Here is an 18251-nt window from a genome sequence, read left to right as displayed (position 1 = left end):
TTGGATATGCCAAATTAAAATTATAAATTAGGATACCTTTAACTACAAAAAGCTAATAACTTTTTAAAAGAACATCTTCAGATTAATCCAGAACTTTATCTCTTATTCTGACAGCAAATCACAAACCAAGTGATTGATAATTGGCTCTAGTTTGTAAAAGGGCTATGCACTCCGCACACTGGAAAGCTGCCATCTAGTACTCAGAATGCAATTTATGAAGAGTTAAATCCAACCTTTAAGTCGGATTTCAATTTTGCATAATGTAAAAAAAAAATTGCACCAAAACTGCAAAATAATAGATTTACTTGTCCCAATAAAAAGTTAATATACATTTTGCACAACATATGGATTCAAATATTTTATTTACATTACTGGCTCCTTCAAGATAATTAAACAAGCCATAACTGTAAAACATGATAACCATAAACAAAAAACACTTAAAAATCTTTAAAGCACAGTTACCTTAAAGCAGACATTGCAAGCAAACTTTTCCTAAAATGCAACATGACCAGTTTAGCATGACAAAATCAGATCACTGCCTTTGAAAAACATTTAATATTTTCATAGTATGAAACAAGTCTGGTTCCTGGCTAATTTCAGAAAGCAAAGAAAGTAGCAAAAACAATTACAATACAGCATTTGCTTCTTTACATTTTTCCAGTGTACACTGCTCAACCACATGTGACCATATCCCCCTGTGAAATACAGTGCTGTTGACTTAAGTTTGAATGGTAAATCCACAGAGAATTCCCCAGTGGTCGCTTGTGAAGCGGCCGCAGTCCAGCTTCTCCAGCCCAATTAGGTCCATGTGCTCTGGAACAACCCGAGCCCCTTCTTTGGCCGCCCGCAGGAGGACTCGATCGAAGCGCAGCCTACTGACATAGCACACTTTCCTGTTGGTGTTGGTTTTGGTGTCCCAGGTGTACTTGCAATGCTCAGGCCTACCAAGGAACTCCCAGATATCACACACGCCACTAGGTAAGCCTCCCAGTTTTGCCACCTGCCGAGAAAAAACACCCACAGCTCAGGAGATATAGAGTAGTTCTCTAGAATTTTCTGGAAATTTCTCTAGGAATCTCACAGTAACGAAAATATAGAATTACAATGTTTATTTTCCGTACATCAAAAAAGTAATTTATTCACAGAAAAAAAAGTCACTGTCAGGAAGAATATTCTGTTTGGGATGAAGACAACTGTGCGGGATGGAGAAAAGCCATTATTTGAAAATTTCTGGTGTAGTGTGCTCTCACGAGGCACCAGTTCTGTAGGGGTTTGGGCATTTACTGGGACAATTATTAATTGTAGCAGTAAATCACAAAATGATTCTTTTAATGGCCTTAGAATCCAACCATGCGGTATAACTCAAACAACGCACACACACAGGTACTAATACACAAAAATACATTTATTAATATATTAAATATGCCAATAAACCTAACAGATCTTATCGTGAGGGTTATCAGAATACAAAAGATATATATTCATTCAGTTACGAAGAGTTACACATATCAAGAGGACATACGTTCAGTATATATCATTCATTTAGACCGTTTCGTAATTGAACTTGGTTACAACTTCAACATTAGATACTCAAAACAAGTAAATAACTCTTAGGAATTAAATTGATATCAACTGGTTGGGATAACAATTTAATTCTCGAGCAGTAATGCAGTGAAGTTGAATACTCATCCATTCTTTGGGGATTTAGATCTCCTGCGGGCACAAAGAAGCAGTTGCTGGCTTGTTGCTGTCCAATCCGCGCTCTCTGGCTCCGTGCCAGGCTGGGCTGTGCGTCTTGCGACGGTGCGCTGCTGATGCTCTCTGAAGACCGGCTAGTTAGTGTTGGCTTTAACTAGCGAAGTTTGCACAGGAGAAAAGATGACTGTGGGTCCCAGCAGGTCAGGAAGAGGACCGGTTCGTTCCTGATGAAGTGCTAGTTCTGAATACTGATCCAGCTTTCCACAGTTCCGACCTGTTCATGAGGCTTGCTGCTGATGCTAACCTCGGGTGGATCTTTTGGTTACTCTCTGGAAACCTCCGCTCTCGACTCTTAGAACAAAGGAAAGTTCTGGCACTCGGACACACTGGCCGTTCCGTGGTTGTCCGGGCTGAGTCTCAGGATGGTCAGGAGGCACGCTGCGAGAATGTCCTGCCCTTGGGAGCCTTTCTGCTGCTGGGCCGTCCTGCCCTGGAATTGTTCTTCCCCTGGAATTCTCCTTTGAATTCCCTTTAGAATAGTCTCTCAGACCCTCTGTGTTGCCTGTTTTTACCTGGAGGAACTTCAGTTCGCTCATTGGCTGAAAGTTTCATGGGCATCAGAGACCCACGTGGGTTACTCGGCCCTACCAGTCCCTGATTGGTTGATCAAAGTGAGATATGAGTCACTTACTCCTGACACCTAGGAATGCAGTCCAGATGTCCATCTGGCGCTCCCTAGACAGATAGGCGCCAATGGATGACCATTGATCATGATAGCCAGGCTTAGCTAAGTGCACCCACATTTGGGAGCTGTCCCTTATCAAAAGAAAACATCAGCCTGCATGAATAGCTTCTCTGTGGCTGCACCACAGAGATGAAGAGAGAGATGGGGCCTCATTTAGGAAAGCACAGCAAATTCTGTCTTATTAATAAGCCTCGCCGCTACACTGGTTTAAAAAAAGGTAGAAGCAGGTGTGTAATGATCAAGACACTTTTTTGATAAAACTGATAGTCTTATTTAGCATTAGCCAGATTTCAGGTGTGTGCTGAACTGTCTTCTCAAACAATTATTTCCTAATCCATCTATCCATCCTTATTCTAACCTCTTTATCCAATAAAGGTTAGGGAGCCAGAACCTAACCTACAAAGCAACAAGCTGAAGGCACCTGGGAAGGAACACTAGTCCATCAAAGGGTTCACACAGACACAAACACGCACAAACTCACACTAGGGCCAGTTTTCCCAGTCAGCTTACAGTAGAAGCAGATAGTCAGCTTACAGTAGATGCCAGCCAGAAAGAGAAAAGGTGCAGGTATTCACACAAGGAGAGTAGTATCTGCTACAACTATGTTCAATTATTCTCTGTATAAAAAGGTTCTGCATGCAGATATTATTGTCTAACTGGCTAGTCATAAGGTAGACTAGTTAAAGGTTATGGTAAGATGGGTTTTCCCGAAGGTTTCGGTTAAAAGGGATAAGCATGGTGTTGCTCTCGCATTGTTTAATCTTAGCTTAAAAGGTGAATCTGGTGAGGCAAAAGCAGGTTATGGACCTAGTCAGGGTAGGAAGGATTTTATATTAGGATTGTTCCAGCCTCAGCCTTGGGTATAATTGTCTCCAGAAATACTTGAAGAAGCAAGAAGGATGCAGAGACCCATTTTAAATTGGCTTATGTACAGTATGTAGGTCCTCCAGCCCATGCTACCTGAAGTAATGCACAAGATGTAAAAAGGTTTAACTTAAGTCAGTTCTGCCTGAAAATTAGACTTCTAAGCAACAGGGGTTTATGGCAGAAAAGAGGGTTAACTGATAAGGATTCCAGATGCGAGCTAGGAACCCCCTGGGGGCGTAATCTTAAATTGACCATTTGGCCAAGGTCTCTTAACTGGCCAAATACCATGACCCCCCTCTTAACCAGAACACCGAATGATGCCTGAAGCAGCAAGGAAGGACTATATAACCTAAAAGTTTGTACCGGCACATTGAAGAATACTCCGGTTTTATTGTTTCTTGCGGGAAACAAGACTTCGGCTTTATTGTTCCTTGCATGCAATAAACTCATCTGTTTAACTTCATCTCGGGATCCAGAACCTTATTCTTTCTGTTACAACAATTTTGGGATAGTCAGCGGATGCTCCAGAAGGCACAGAACTTCCCATCGGCAGGAGAGACGGTCAGCGCTCACATTACTAAGAGGTAAGGACTCCTCTTTTTTTAAAAAAAAGTCCCGACTCTCTCTGACCAATTGGGAAGTCTCTGCTCCCTGCGAGAATCGCCCGAGATGACGGAGTAAACGGGAGTTCCTGAATTCCTCTGACCCGGGGAAGACACCGGTGTACGTAATGGGTGGTTTGCTGTAAGCCCAGAAGTTGGTCTGGCAGGCGGTGATTGTGTACAGGCGTTCGAAACTGGTGTATGCCTTAATTGCGTGTGGAGTTTTTGAACGGGTTTTGGACCTTTACCACGAAATTCAGGACTGGTGTGGGCCTTAATTGCGCCCAGAGTTCTGAGGCTCAGGATCGGTGTGGGCCTTAATTGCGCCCAGGGTCCTGAGATTAGCTACGCCTTGACCGTGCACGGATTGGCGTGGCGTGGTTTTTTCTTTCAAAGGGAACAGGAGAGAAGTAGAAGATATAAATGTATGTTTTTGGTGTTTTCCTTGTTTGTGAATACATATACACAAGCATGACACTAACATAAACACACCTCATAATAAAAGAGCAAAGCACTAAGTAGCAGGATCTAAAGGACGCTGAGATCTGAGAATCGCCCTGATCGAGCTCAGTCCACCCCGGGGCAAAAGCAGCGAGGCTGGCGTTCTGGGGATGGTGAATTACTGATCAAGGAAGGGGGTTTTCGAGATCTCGCTCCTTGCCTGTGAACAGTGCTGGGTAAGTCCTCTCTAAAGGCTCTGAGAGGCATTTAGATCTGGAGGTTACAGACGCCCTTAGCTGAATGAGTGCAGTAATGCACAGGTTTTTCAAGTAAAAGCATCCCCCTACTGTATGAGCTGTTACCTCACACACGACAAAGTAACTCTTAAAGAGACCGAACATGTGTGCTACCTGGTGGTTTGAGAAAGTGGTGGAAGGGTCCATTTATATATCAGAAAAGTGCAAGTTGATGGAAAAGAAGGAGAAAAATATGGGAAAAGCTGAGTTTGTCAGAGAGAGTTTGGGGCGAAGACGCCTGTAAAGAAAGCATATGCGTATTGATTGGCAAAAGCACAAGGGTGTAGCTGCCACCCTGGTGTACAGCCGACACCAGTGGTGGCAGATACATGAGAGGAAAAAAAAAGAGAAATTGGGATGTGATTACTAAAAGCTGTGTTTACGAAAAAAAACCTGAAAGAAAAGATACTTTACTCGCTACAAAGTATGAACAAAAGCGAAAAGAGGCAGTGCAGGAGAATCGGAAACTAAAGGAAGAATTAGTTCCTGGTCGCACTGCACTAGTTAATGTGTTACAACCGTCAACTAAATTATATACTGCTCTCCCATAGGGGAACAGACAGGCAGGAAATGAAAATAATTGGGATCAATTCCCACAGTGACCATATGGAGTGGGATCACACCTGGTACGAGTGTGATAGACATGGAACAGGGACTCCCCTCTTAAAGGGAGGGCGCCCGCAGATCTGTACTCTCACCCGAAGTGGGAAAGGACTTTATGTAGCGGGGGCTGGCGCTGTTGATGACAGCGTCACTCTAACGGTCTCGCACCCCATTGAGGGGGTCCGCACTTGCACCTACCTTCCCTGATTCCCCCATACGATCAAATCCAAAACCGGAAGATATTGACCGGTGGGCTAAAATACAGATCCGAAATTAAGAATGCAGCGAACCTGGAGTGCGCTTCAGGAATTAAAAGGATTCATGTAGAAGTGAAACAAGAATACAACACATTGTAGTACGAAGAGAAAAATATATTCTCGATGTGTATGTGTGTTTTATGAATTTGTGTGCCAGCATGTATGTGTGTAACTGTGAGTTTTGGTATACTAAAAGACATTGCGAGTGTGTTTAGCCAGCGGGACTGGCTAGAAACGTAACTAAAGAGACTTGACGAAAATCAACTTAAGGAGATTGGAAAACATAAGAGCGTCTGAAATGTATAAGTACAGTACAGGTTTGACGTAAAAGGAGTTAGATAAACAGTTTTTGTATGTATATACAATTAGTTGTAATAGTGGAAACAAGTTGGATTTATTCGAATGTCTCGAAACCAGACATGCTGAAACGCTGTAGGTTTAGAATCAAGACTGGGGAGAATAAACAGTCTTGTGAGAAGATCTGTTTACCTAACGATTAGATCCTGTAAATCCCTTGTAGCCTCCCTAAGTCTGTCCCAGTCCAGCGTGTAAAAGGAATTAAACCTTAAATGTACTGTTAATGGGGTGTTGGTTTCTCTGTTATGGGATACTGGAGCACTACTGTCATGCTTGTCTCATTTCACAATGTGCTATAGAGTAATGTATATGGGAAGACGGCAGGAGGCCACAGGAGTATTGGGGCAGCAAGTTTTACTTGCCAAGCACAGGATTTTAACATTCACGTGCACTTATCAAGCAAATGTGGGTGGTTTTATCCAAGATGTATTGGGTTGGGATGTTATGCAGCATTACAAGGAATGACTATCCAGAACAGGGTATCACGTGGCTTCAGCTGACTGTGATCACTCACTATGTTGATGGTAGTCTGAGTGCTTCCCCTGACGAGGAAACCCATAGGTCTGAGTTGCTTCAGGTTTAGAGTGTCTAATATTAAGCAGTTATGATAAGGCCCTTTTGTGTCTAGCAGTGTGTAATTTTAGCAGGGCCTGGGTGCAATGTTTTTACGAGGTGAGCACAACTTTTAACAGATCTGCTTAAGGGGAGAGTGCAGTCCAAGGACAAGATTGCCTTGGCTCCAGCAGCAAAAGCCGCCTGTAATAATTTGAAATAAGCTCTCTTACAGGTGCTGAGACTGGGGTTTCCTCAGATGGATCAACCATTCCTTTGTATGTAAGTGTGGAAAAAGGGTTCTGGGCAGCTGTGCTGACGCAGGAGCATGGAGGTAGGCACTATTATACCATTAGATGCTGTAGCCAAAAGGTAGGGGACCGTGAAAATTTTAAGAAAATGTAATACTGTTTACTGATGGATCCTCTCTGATGCATGAGGGAGAACAGAGAACAGGCTGAGTTGTTACAACAGAATTCGAGGTGCTAACGATCGGAAAAATGCCCCTCCACTGCCTCAGCGCAGCAAGTCAGTTTAGAGCCCTGATGGAAGATTGTGAAAAGAAAGATGTTAAAGGGTTACTGTATATGTATATAATGTATGTATTTGTTGCATGTAGGCCACAATTCTGGATGGCTATGGAGAAATAGGATTCTCTCAGAACGGCAGGGACTCCAGTTAAGAATACTGGATTTGTCTCTGAACTGATTTGTAGTTTTACAGCTGCCGACGGAAGCAGCTTGAGTAAGGTGTAAATAACACAATAAATAAAGAATTCCTGTAACTCAAGGTAACAACTGTGCAGATGCAGATGCCAGGCGAGCAGCACTGGGAGAGCGGGAGTCTGAGACCCCTGTGAATCCTCTATTGGGGAAAAGGGAGAATTCAGGTCGAGGCCTTTAATAGATGTTTAATAGTGGTTAGAAAAAATGTGTAAAGAATGTGGGGTTGTATAATGATGGGATGTGGGCTGGCGCATACCCAAGTGTATGACAAAGATGATCCCGTGGTACGGACTGCCCTGCCCCTTGGATACTGATCTAGGGGCATACTACACTGGGAAGGTGTGCCAGGCTGTAATCGCCTCACTAGGAGTAAGTTGGAAGTCACATTGCCCCCATCACCCACAGTCTGAAAGACCAACTAAGGAAATATCAACTGAAGGAACACCATGGGTAGATGCTCTACCTGCGGTCCTGTGCGGTTTGCGGGCTGGAGCAAACAGAACTGTGAGACTGAGCCCATTCGAGATCATCACGGGCAGCCAAAGGAAGCAGCCAGGTTTGGCTAACGGACTGTTGAATTTACTAACTCTCTATTACAGTAATGTAGGTTTGTTAACGGTGCACAGGACTCGTGAACAGGTGCTGGACGATTGGGGACCTCCAGTAGAGGGGAGACACGACCGGATACCTGGCGAGTGGGTGTAGGTGAAGAAGAGATGCCCTGCCAAACGTTGCAATCCTGCTGGGAGGGACCATTTCAAGTGCCACTAACTACTGACTGTGCCATCTGAGTGACAGGACGAGATCGCTGGATCCGCGCATCGCACTTTCACCGACCCACGGCACCAGAGACTGAGTGAACAGAAAGAAGGATGTTGTTACTGTCTGTGTCTGATGATTCCTAAGACCAACAGTGTGCTTGTTAGGCCTGAGGGAGCATTACTGGGGATATGGTATCAATACATTCCAGGTGTTGGCACATCTCTCAGCCAAAAAATGATAATTGGAGATGGGTCAATATTGCTATTCCAAGATCCTGACGATAGATCTCCACATGGCTGAGGTTTGCGTTTGGGTCCTGGGGTAGGACTTTATGTATTTGTAGGATTAGGATTGTTTTATATGTATTATTGTTACTATCACTTGTACAAAAACATCAATCACATCTTGTTGTAACCGTGGAACGCACAATGTCATGGTAATGCATGCCTGTACATCTAAAAAGGAAAGATCTGCCCAGACATTGTATGTGTAAAAAATAGGCAGTCCTGACATATGCCATATTTTATAAGGGGGGGGATGAAGAAATGCACAAGATGTAAAAAGGGTTAACTTAAGTCAGTTCTGCCTGAAAATTAGACTTCTAAGCAACAGGGGTTTATGGCAGAAAAGGGGGTTAACTGATAAGGATTCCAGATGCGAGCTAGGAACCCCCTGCGGGCATAATCTTAAACTGACCATTTGGCCAGGGTCTCTTAACTGGCCAAATACCATGACCCCCCTCTTTACCATAACACCGAATGACGTCCGAAGCAGCAAGGAAGGACTATATAACCTAAAAGTTTGTACCTGTGCATTGAACAATACTTCGGTTTTGTTGTTTCTTGTGGGAAACAAGACTTCGGCTTTATTGTTCCTTGCATGCAATAAACTCATCTGTTTAACTTCATCTCAGGATCCAGAACCTTATTCTTTCTGTTACAACACTACCCAATAAGGAGGATCTGCTGCACTTGTTAACTGCAAAAGGAACTGTATAAAATAACTAATTATGTGACTACTTATTTACAGTAATTATTTCAGTATTCAAAGCATAAAGACAATAAGAAAAATAAAGTACTGCATATTACTAACAACCACTGCCTGCAAACTGAGTATCAAAATAAACATAAGACTTGTAACATGCAACAAATTTACAACACTATTATCATTTATTACCAGGACCACTGGGATTTTATTGAACAGACCTGACACTGGAATGTGAATTATGCCAAGTAACCTTTGTCTCAGGTCAGTTGGAAAGTCACTGGCTATTGGCATGTTGGAAACAAACTGTGACACAGAACTCGGACTATACAGTGTAACTGTCCCGTTACCGTCAAAGAACCTGTACAAACCTCTCCTTGATCACTGGTCTCTGAGCCTTAGATTAAATACATCATCTTCGTTCATCCTAGAGTGCTCTAAAGAGCTCAATTCCCTGACATAACTGTCCATAACAACTCAAATTGCAGTACTCGCTCGATGCCAAGGTACCAAGCAGTCAGGTTCCCATTAATCAATACAACTGGATTCTGTAGCAACACACCTGGATGGACCATCACAACTGCATCACTCTTTTGAGCTGTACACAATAATTAGCTAAATGTTCTTTGTGCCTGTGCCACAACTGCTACAAATGTCCATGAGGATGTTCTAAAAAAAAAAACCTTGATTCATCTCTATAGAAGAAATGTATCTACTGTCAAGGATCATGTTGGTTCTTTTTTGCATTTTTATTTCTTAATTTTCACCTTATCTCCTGTGTACAATCAACTCCGACATGAATGATTTTTGTGCTTTTACAATAGTCACTCCAATGTATTTTGGTAAGTCATTTAGCTGTTGGTATCACTGGTTTAATTTTCTAAATGCATACATGTTTCTCTGGATATTCAATGTGTAGGCTTAGGACTGACCTCGTGGTCCCTAAGGTTGGTATCTCCACCAAATATCACTGTGACATTTGCTGGCGCCTCTCTCATCTTCTCCCACACCTTCCTCAGCTGGTTCATCCGTTCTTGAGAATGTTCTTTACAGCTTTCTAAATGGGATGTCATCAAGCACAACTCCAGTCCATGAATCTTTACCTGCAGTAACACAAGGAAAACAAATACAGAAATAAAACAGATGAGAAAAACAAGTTTCGTTTCTTTAAACCCTTTTTTTCTTATCTCTTTAAAAAGATATACATCTGAACATTTACAGTAAAATCAGCTGTGTTGACTGAAATTAGTAAAGTAAAAAGTTCACAACAAGATTAGTAACAAAACTTTTAAGAAATAACTATCCATTTTGGATGGATTCTGGACTTGTTTTGGTCTGTTTCCATTTTTTCCTAATTTGATTTTCTCCAGATAGCAAAATCAAATTCTATCTGCATGTTTTAAGCTACTGGTTTATTCTATTAACACACTTCCTTAGCAAGCTCATCAGTAAAAAAAAACACTGCTCAGTGTTGCCACCTAGTGCTCATTTAGTATTCAGTATAATTGTATTCCCCTAACTGTGGAATAATCAGATTTTAACCTCCTAGCCATAGTGCTTTCCCCAACCCCTTCAAAAACAAAATTAGAAAATTGTTTGCTTCACACAGACAGAATTCTGTCTTTTTCCCCAATCGAGCAACAAATAAAGATGGGCCTGATGTCTAAAGTGGCTACTAAAAAGGAAGGAATGAGTGGCAGTAATCTGCAAGAGAGACAGATATCTTGTGAATTATCACAGTTTGTTTTGACAACCCGGGTCTTGATAAGGGTTGTGTGGCAAGCAGTTGTTTGAAAGGACTGTAATAACAGCTGACCTGCCACTACAAACAGTCAAAGCCTCTACCACTTACAGTTTCACTGGGTGTCAATCACTTTGTTATTTTGTTGGAGTGTGGTAGATTACATATTCTAACATTGGGTTTTGTCCTGGTTGATTTCACAGCTGTTCCAACCCAGAACCATAATGAAAACAGCAGCCGATGAAAACTGTATGAAAGTCCTTCTTCAATTAATGTACAAGAGGGTTAGAAAGTAAAATTACAAGCCTACTGCTCAGTCAAATTCTTCTAGAAATCCAGTGCTCTCTGTTCATTCGACCTGAATATAGAAGTCCTAATAAGACAAAAGAAGGTTTGGGGCAAAATCTAACCTCTGGCACCAGTGGATTAGCTCCACGCATTTTAAAGGCCTTGTCAAAAGCAACATAGTGAACACACTTCCATTAAACTAAGGTGATCGGCATGTGAATAATCAACTAAACGTTCTTTCAAGTCTTTTGCCTTTGACCTTTCTATGCCTCACCTGTGTGAGGATTCAAGTGAATCCCAAACATGGAAAAAAAGCCTCCAGAACATTAAAAAAAGAGAAGCAGAAATGCCAAATGGTGACTCAAGGCTGACTTATTTGTTGTATATAAAAAGTGATTGAACACTCCTGGAATGTTCAGATTCTCCATTTTCTAGATTCCTGCTCCAATGTGCTAATCATTACAGATACACCAACCTGTGCAATGAGAAGATTCCTCATCATGTCTGTTGTAGGGTAGTTAATTGTTTCACTCTTCAAAAGTTTGACATGAGACTTCTTCAGCATTATAGCTGTGAAGTAACAATCTTCATTACCTAAAAAACAAATATAAAAAATAAACTTGAAAATGCATAAAAGGGGAAATTTCTGGCAGAAAAAGATCAAATGTTCCTTGACATAGAGCCCAGCAAAAGCAGTCCAACCAGCCAACCAGTACCTAAACTAAAACAGTAGAGATATAAAAGGTCACAAAAACACAATTTAATTTTTGTTTTTCCGGCCCCATAACAGCAGAAGTTTGAGCTAACATGGATAACAGGAGGTGAAGATGGATTGCTAACATAATGTAGAATTGACTTTACATTAGAACTGACTGTTCATCAATTCATCAAAATATCCTAACAGGTCAAATGGTTTTAGAGATAATCTTAGGGAAAAATGACAATTTTAATTAAAATTAAGTTTCCATTTACAGCTTGGTGTGACTAATCACATTATAATGATGTCCCTGCTGTACATACTGTACAACAGTAATTTCTCCTCAAGGGTGCTCTGTAAAGTCCTCTATAAATAGTGCACCTCATTTCACCAGCATTAAATAGGGGGCCTATTGGCACTGAGTTCATTTATTTGCCTTTCAGCTTCTTGTGGGAGGGGTTAAAAACCATCAATAACCAAGCTACTAATGAACAGGATATAATAAATACTGGATGAACTGACTGCCAGGAGGTTGCAAAACCACAGAAACAGTTGCTCTCTGTGCTGCTGCTTTTCTGTAAATACATACAACTCTAAAAGTAAACTAAATAGGTTTAGATACACAAGGACAGGATAAAACTAGATGTGCTCAATGTGCACCACATGCGTCTACATGTGGAGGATATGGTACACTGGCTGCATGAAGTGGGTAAATCTCACTGTTAACATCAATGGAAACATGCTTCTCAAGCTCCCGGTCTGCATGCGTACCAAATTTCACTGCTGCACGGAGCACAGTTATCACAGTACAGTCAAATATGCTCTCGATCAGTGGTTCTGATTCCTGGTGTAGCAGTCCACCAGGTTTTATAAGGTAACGTATAAACATCAATGAATAAAGACATGGAAACCGTAGCAACTTAGACCATTAATGGAACAGCTGACTTTAAAATCAACGCGAGTCCAGAATTTAATACAAAAGACTATGAACAATTAATTTCTGCAGATCACACTACTACCATCAACACTAAACTACAGTCTCTCTCATCCTAGCGTTAATCCCCCATCAGCAGGGTCCGCTTGTCGGCACGCCCGTCTCCATTTGGTGGTTTGAACCAAATCTTTGAGCTGACATTGCCATTAAATACTCCAACCGGCGCGTTGCTCCGCCAGCTGTCAGAGTGGGGGGGAGGAGAACAAAGTAATGTAGCCAATTCATAGAGAGGGATTATTAGGAGGCATAGGAAATTTGGACAGGACACCGGGGTTACACCCCTACTCTTTTCAAGAAACACCCTGGGATTTTAATGACCACAGAGAGTCAGGACCTCGGTTTTACGTCTCATCCGAAAGACGGCGCTTGTTTACAGTATAGTGTCCCTGTCACTATACTGGGGCATTAGGACCCACATGGACTGCAGGATGAGCACCCCCTGCTGGCCTCACTAACACCTCTTCCAGCAGCAACCTTAGTTTTTCCCAAGAGGTCTTCCATCCAGGTACTGACCAGGCTCACACCTGCTTAGCTTCAGTGGGCTGCCAATTGTAAGTTGCAGGGTGACATGGCTGCTGGCTTAACACTAAACATCAGTCATGCTTTAAAATCTGACCATACACCATAAAACTCAATTAAGTGACAAATATTACCTTCAATGATGGTATAACTCACAGCACGCTTCTTCAGGTACTCTAAATAAGGTGGTATAACTTCTTGCAGAAAGACTACATCAGGATCGTACCTTTACAAGAATCAAAAAGAAAAAAGCTAGGAATTCACAGAGCCTCCATGGAACTAAATCAATGTCCATATACAGTATATAACTTGCACACCCCATTTTCATTCATGTTAGAAAACACCTGAGGATGTCATCCAGCTGTTTTTTCAAAGAGGCAATAGTATCAGTTTTAACAAAATGACTGAATAGGAGTCAGATTATCCACTTTTAACATCCCAACTGGAAAAGTAATAATTAGCAATTCTACACTTGCAAAAACACTGAAGTCAACTTACGTAGTAATGAGCTGAACTGTTCTGCCCGTAAAACGTCAGCTGATGTGTATTTCCTCGTTAATTTCTCAAACAGAACCTGCAAATCCTTTTTATCACTAATACCAAAGCCTGTTTAACTTGAATCTCAGTCCTTCACTTCACCAGTGTCTGCTAGTAGGGCTACAAATTGCCGATTACTGTGTCATCAGCAAACTTGATGATGGGGTTGCTGTTAAATCTAGCCACATAATCATGTGTTAATAGATAATACAGCTGTGGGCTCAGGCAGCAACCCTGGGAGGCACCTGTGTTGAGGATCAGAGGGGAGGAGGTTTTGTTTCCAATCCTCACCACTTGGGGTCTGCCTGTCAGGAAGTCCAGGACCCAGTTGCAGATGGAGTTGCTGAGGCCCAGACCCCTGAGTTTGACCACCAGCCTGCCTGGCACAATTGTGTTGAAGGCTAAGCTGAAGTCAATAAATAACACCCTGGCATAGATGTTCCTCTTGTCCAGGTGCTCAAAAGTGGTGTGAAGGGCCAGTGAGACAGCATTGTCCACTGACCTATTATCCCTATTATTATCATCATTACCGTCTTCTAATGTGATCTCATCAGATCTCAGAAGCTAAGCAAGCTGGGCTTGGTCAGCACTGAGATAAGGTCTTTAAAGAAAACCAGGGTACAGCTCTAACTCACGTTGGTATACCAGTTGATGGCTCTTTCATTTCTGGACAAAAAACAATGCCCCAGCATGCTGACCCGGAACACTGGGTAGGTGGTGCTATGCTTCAAATGCTAACTTAAAAAGAAATCCCAACTGTCTGGGCATTATAGATCCCATTGAACTATGCATGAGAGTAATTCCTGGTGTCCTGCTAAAATCCCAATCTGGTCTATTTTAAAGTTTTTCCTTAATTTGATTGTTGAATTAATTTCTCACTTCTCCACCTGATATTCTGTGTACTGCTGCTGCTGGTGCAGGCTATCATCTAGGTGAAGTAGTGAAGTGGCTCCTACATGTAAGTACTTATATCTGCTTATAAAAATTAACACTGGAAACATGGAATGGAACTAATGGAAACGAATATTATGTACAAACTATGTTAGGAGCTCTTTTGCTAAGCTTTATTAGTGATATTCTAGTGCTTAATTAGCAATGATATTTCTGCAGCACAACACAAATCATTTTTTTTGCTAAAGGAGACCTGCTTTCAACCCATTAACCTATCTTGGCTCTTTTGGACTGAACAGCAAAACTCATTATATACTGTAAATGTTCTCTCTCTCTCGCCCACCCTCTCTCTTGCTCCCCAGCTCTCTCTCTTTCTCTTGCTCACTTACTATCGATCACAAACTTTCAATTAAAGAGAATCCTAATAACCTCCACCACATAGGTGGCTACTATACTTGTTCTAACACTATAAAATGCTATTTTTAAAATGGCCCACACACAATTCCAGTCTGAAATCTCGATATTCTACAGGTAACATTCACACTCTCTTTTTACAAAAAAACACAAGAAAGGTTACAAATAAGAGGAGGACATTCAACCCCTTCCAATGATATTGAATTTAGTTGAAGTACAAATGACATATGCACATTTTGTTTTTAAAGTGCTTATTTGTAAAAAAAATGTGGCTGTTTAATTTGAATATTTTTGGTTGAAAGTTTTGTTACTAAAACTAGCTAAGAACCCTTTTCAAAGTGCACTATTTTGTCACTAAGACATGGATCACTGGTTTAAACAGCATTTTTGTAAGTATTAAATGCAATTTAATTAGAAGGTATTAAACAGCTACAGTGTGTTGTTTCTCTACAGATGCTCAAATGCAATCAGCCTTAATTGCTATAATTATCATATGTACAGCTCTTCGTAAACAGTTAGCCTTGACCTATAAACTAGTCTCTGTCACTAGTCTTGCAATACTGTTTTACTCTGGTAAGGTAAAAAAAAGGTAAATTATAATATGTGCTAACAAATTCCTGAAAATTGTCTTCACCTGGCTTGATAGTTCCCCCCCCCCCCCCCCACATATATCTCTAGGATAGAATAAATGGATACATTTTATTAAGTCCAGGTATGGCATTCATTTAAACCAGGAACTGGTCTCTCTTTTTTACTGCCTCTAGAAAAGCAATACTTTTCTCATACCACGAGAATCAAAACTACACCAAGTTTTCCAACTGTGTTATACATTGTATAATTTGAAGATGATTTCTCTTGAAATTCTATACACAGCACAACATTTTTGCTTATGCCAATTCATACACAATCCTCTATCATTTTTCATGGAGTGTTGCCATGAAATACACATCTTTAATACAGGGTATGGTATGTTGTACTTACAGGACCAAATAGGAGCACAATCCTCTGGCACGTTCCCTAAGATTATCAGTGTCCAGTCCATCGATGTTCCAGGTCACAATGCAGAGCTGACCGTTGCTTTCCTTCCCTCCCTGGACAGACGTCCCTCCTCTGCCGCTACTGGCTGGCTCGTCATTGGTCAAGTCAATACTGCAACATAAGCACATAAATGGATCCCCTCATATTTGGACTAGCTCTTGCCATATTTAACAAAACACTCAGTCTGTTTTGAGCTATCGCACCCATCCTGATTGAACTTACAGAACCTTCACTCATGTGATCAGGTGGGGGGGGGGGGGGGGGGTGGCAATGTGATCTCTGGAAAACCTCAGCATTTGCACAACAGAATAACCTTTGAGGCTATAACTTTTTCTAATCATCCTGAAACAGTGTTACTTATGGAAGTAATCTATAGCCCCTTTCATAATACCATTTCAACCTAAGCCGCGAGCACAGTACCCATTTTGAACAAGTGGGAACCACAGGAATCCCATGACCAGTTACATAAATGCTGCAGAACTTTCCTAAGAAAAAAAACATTTTTCTATATATATATAGTGGTGCTGTGAGTACCAACCAATATCATTGTGACTGGCAGAATGAACAATTTATGCATATTAAATCTATTGTTTGTGTAATAGGGCCTGTTTTACAAAGAGCAGTTTTGTACACCAAAAGCTGCCCCCCCCCCACTAGGTCTTTTGAACTTGGAGGGGGCTTTTGAAACCATGTGTTGTCTTCTAAAGAAACTGCCACAGACCCCAGTCAACACACTTTGAACCCTTTCTTTTCACACTAGCAAACATTTGCCCCCTAATATTCATATATTCCTTTCTATATGAAAAATGCAACTGAAATATATTACAGACAATGTTGTGCCTACCAACTCCCCTCCAAAAAAAATAATTTAACTTTTACAACTCAAGGGTTTGAAACATTGTTTACCATTCCATGGGTTTAGGTTCACTATTCATTTCAGCTTGGACACACTCTGCTGGGGACACCTCACAAGGGATAACGTCCTCCTCAAAAAACGAATTCAAAGCCCTCTAGAACAGAAATAAAACAATAACACATGCAACAAGAATTAGGTTTAGGCAGGAATTAAATGGAAGCAGAAGACTGCAAGCTTTCACGTGATGACTTCTTTCCCAGAAGTATAAGTTGTAATGTTCTAAACTAAGGCCACAACATTTATCTTAAACTATGCAAAATGTACGCTTTTTAAACTTACCTTGATTATTTGATCATTTTAAGTGTTTTCGATCAAAAGAATTACACTGACGCACTGGAAGTAATAAACATTCGCTACAAAGCTACTCAGTGGCTAAATCAGGAACTGCCTTCACAACCCAGACAACGTGCGGCTGTCTTGAAGAGACGGAGAGAAAGCATCATCCTTCCTGACAGAACAATTCCCCAATCTCATTTGCTCCTGTTAAAAAACTGAGTCGAGTGAAGCTAGTTACATTAAGCTACGTTAATGATCCGGAAGTGTTGTAAATAGCCGAATTTCAATAAAAATAAAAGTCTTTCGCTACCACAGTAGCGTATAGTAGCGTGAAGCTAGTTACATTAAGCGACGTTAATGATCCGGAAGTGTATGTAAATAGCCGAATTTCAATAAAAATAAAAGTCTTTCGCTACCACAGTAGTGTATAGTAGCGTGAAGCTAGTTACATTAAGCGACGCTAAAAAAAGGTTAAAAAAAATTAAGCGACGCTAATGATCCGGAAGTGTATGTGAATAGCCGAATTTCAATCAAAATAAAAGTCCTTCAGCTACCACAGTAGCATATGAATATAGCGACGTGAAGCGAAGACACAAGTAGCTGAAATACCGCCTTTGTTATTTTTTCATGGTTAACTGCAATTCCTTAAACATTCTGCCAAAATTTTAGATAGTACTTTTTGAATTGTAAATCGCCTCCCCTAATCCCTAAATTTAACAGATCTAAGATTATTAGAACTTTTTATTAACTTTACAGCACCTTTCTTCCATTTATACTCCTGTAAAAATAGTCATTGCTATATTTTTTTCTTATAAATGTTTTTTTTTTCTGTTCAATGAAAAAGGCTTTGAGATGCAAGCTTTTAACGGAGTTGTATCTGATATTTATTATAAAATAAAATAATGTATTATTTAAATTCAATCAATCAACTATAACCAGGGACAAAAACATATTTTCTGCACCATCAAAAGTGGTGAAACAATGTTAACACACTCAGCCAATAGCAAATCAAACTTCTTCAGTCTTAAGTCTTTATTAATATTGTTGGTCT

General features: G+C 40.9%; 1 protein-coding gene across 1 annotated transcript; it reads right to left on the bottom strand.

The window, feature by feature from the left end:
* Positions 1-345: 345 nt before the first annotated feature.
* On the bottom strand, positions 346-17566 carry tdp2b (tyrosyl-DNA phosphodiesterase 2b). The gene is made up of 7 exons (XM_088601544.1): positions 17204-17566; positions 16915-17018; positions 15952-16119; positions 13263-13354; positions 11394-11512; positions 9822-9992; positions 346-1000 (listed from the first exon to the last, which is right to left on the bottom strand). The coding sequence occupies exons 2-7, from the start codon at positions 16941-16943 to the stop codon at positions 719-721; spliced, it is 861 nt and encodes a 286-aa protein (XP_088457670.1). The 5' UTR covers positions 16944-17018; positions 17204-17566; the 3' UTR covers positions 346-718.
* Between the last annotated feature and the right edge of the window lie 685 nt (positions 17567-18251).

This window comes from Lepisosteus platostomus, chromosome 12 (assembly GCF_059453375.1).
Source record: "Lepisosteus platostomus isolate fLepPlt1 chromosome 12, fLepPlt1.hap1, whole genome shotgun sequence".
NCBI lineage: Eukaryota > Metazoa > Chordata > Actinopteri > Semionotiformes > Lepisosteidae > Lepisosteus > Lepisosteus platostomus.
The sequence above is the reverse complement of the archived record's forward strand: the minus strand, read 5'-3'. Positions and strand labels throughout refer to the sequence as shown.

What these genes read in the sequence shown, in the direction of transcription:
- tdp2b (XM_088601544.1), bottom strand. Translation starts at nt 16,943, where the DNA reads ATGAATAGTGAACCTAAACCCATGGAATG. An exon ending in GAACCTAAACCCATGGAATG is followed by an intron (nt 16,120 to 16,914) that starts GTAAACAATGTT and finishes CTTATGTTGCAG; the next exon opens with TATTGACTTGACCAATGACG. An exon ending in CCAACCTTAGGGACCACGAG is followed by an intron (nt 1,001 to 9,821) that starts GTCAGTCCTAAG and finishes TTTTCTCGGCAG; the next exon opens with GTGGCAAAACTGGGAGGCTT.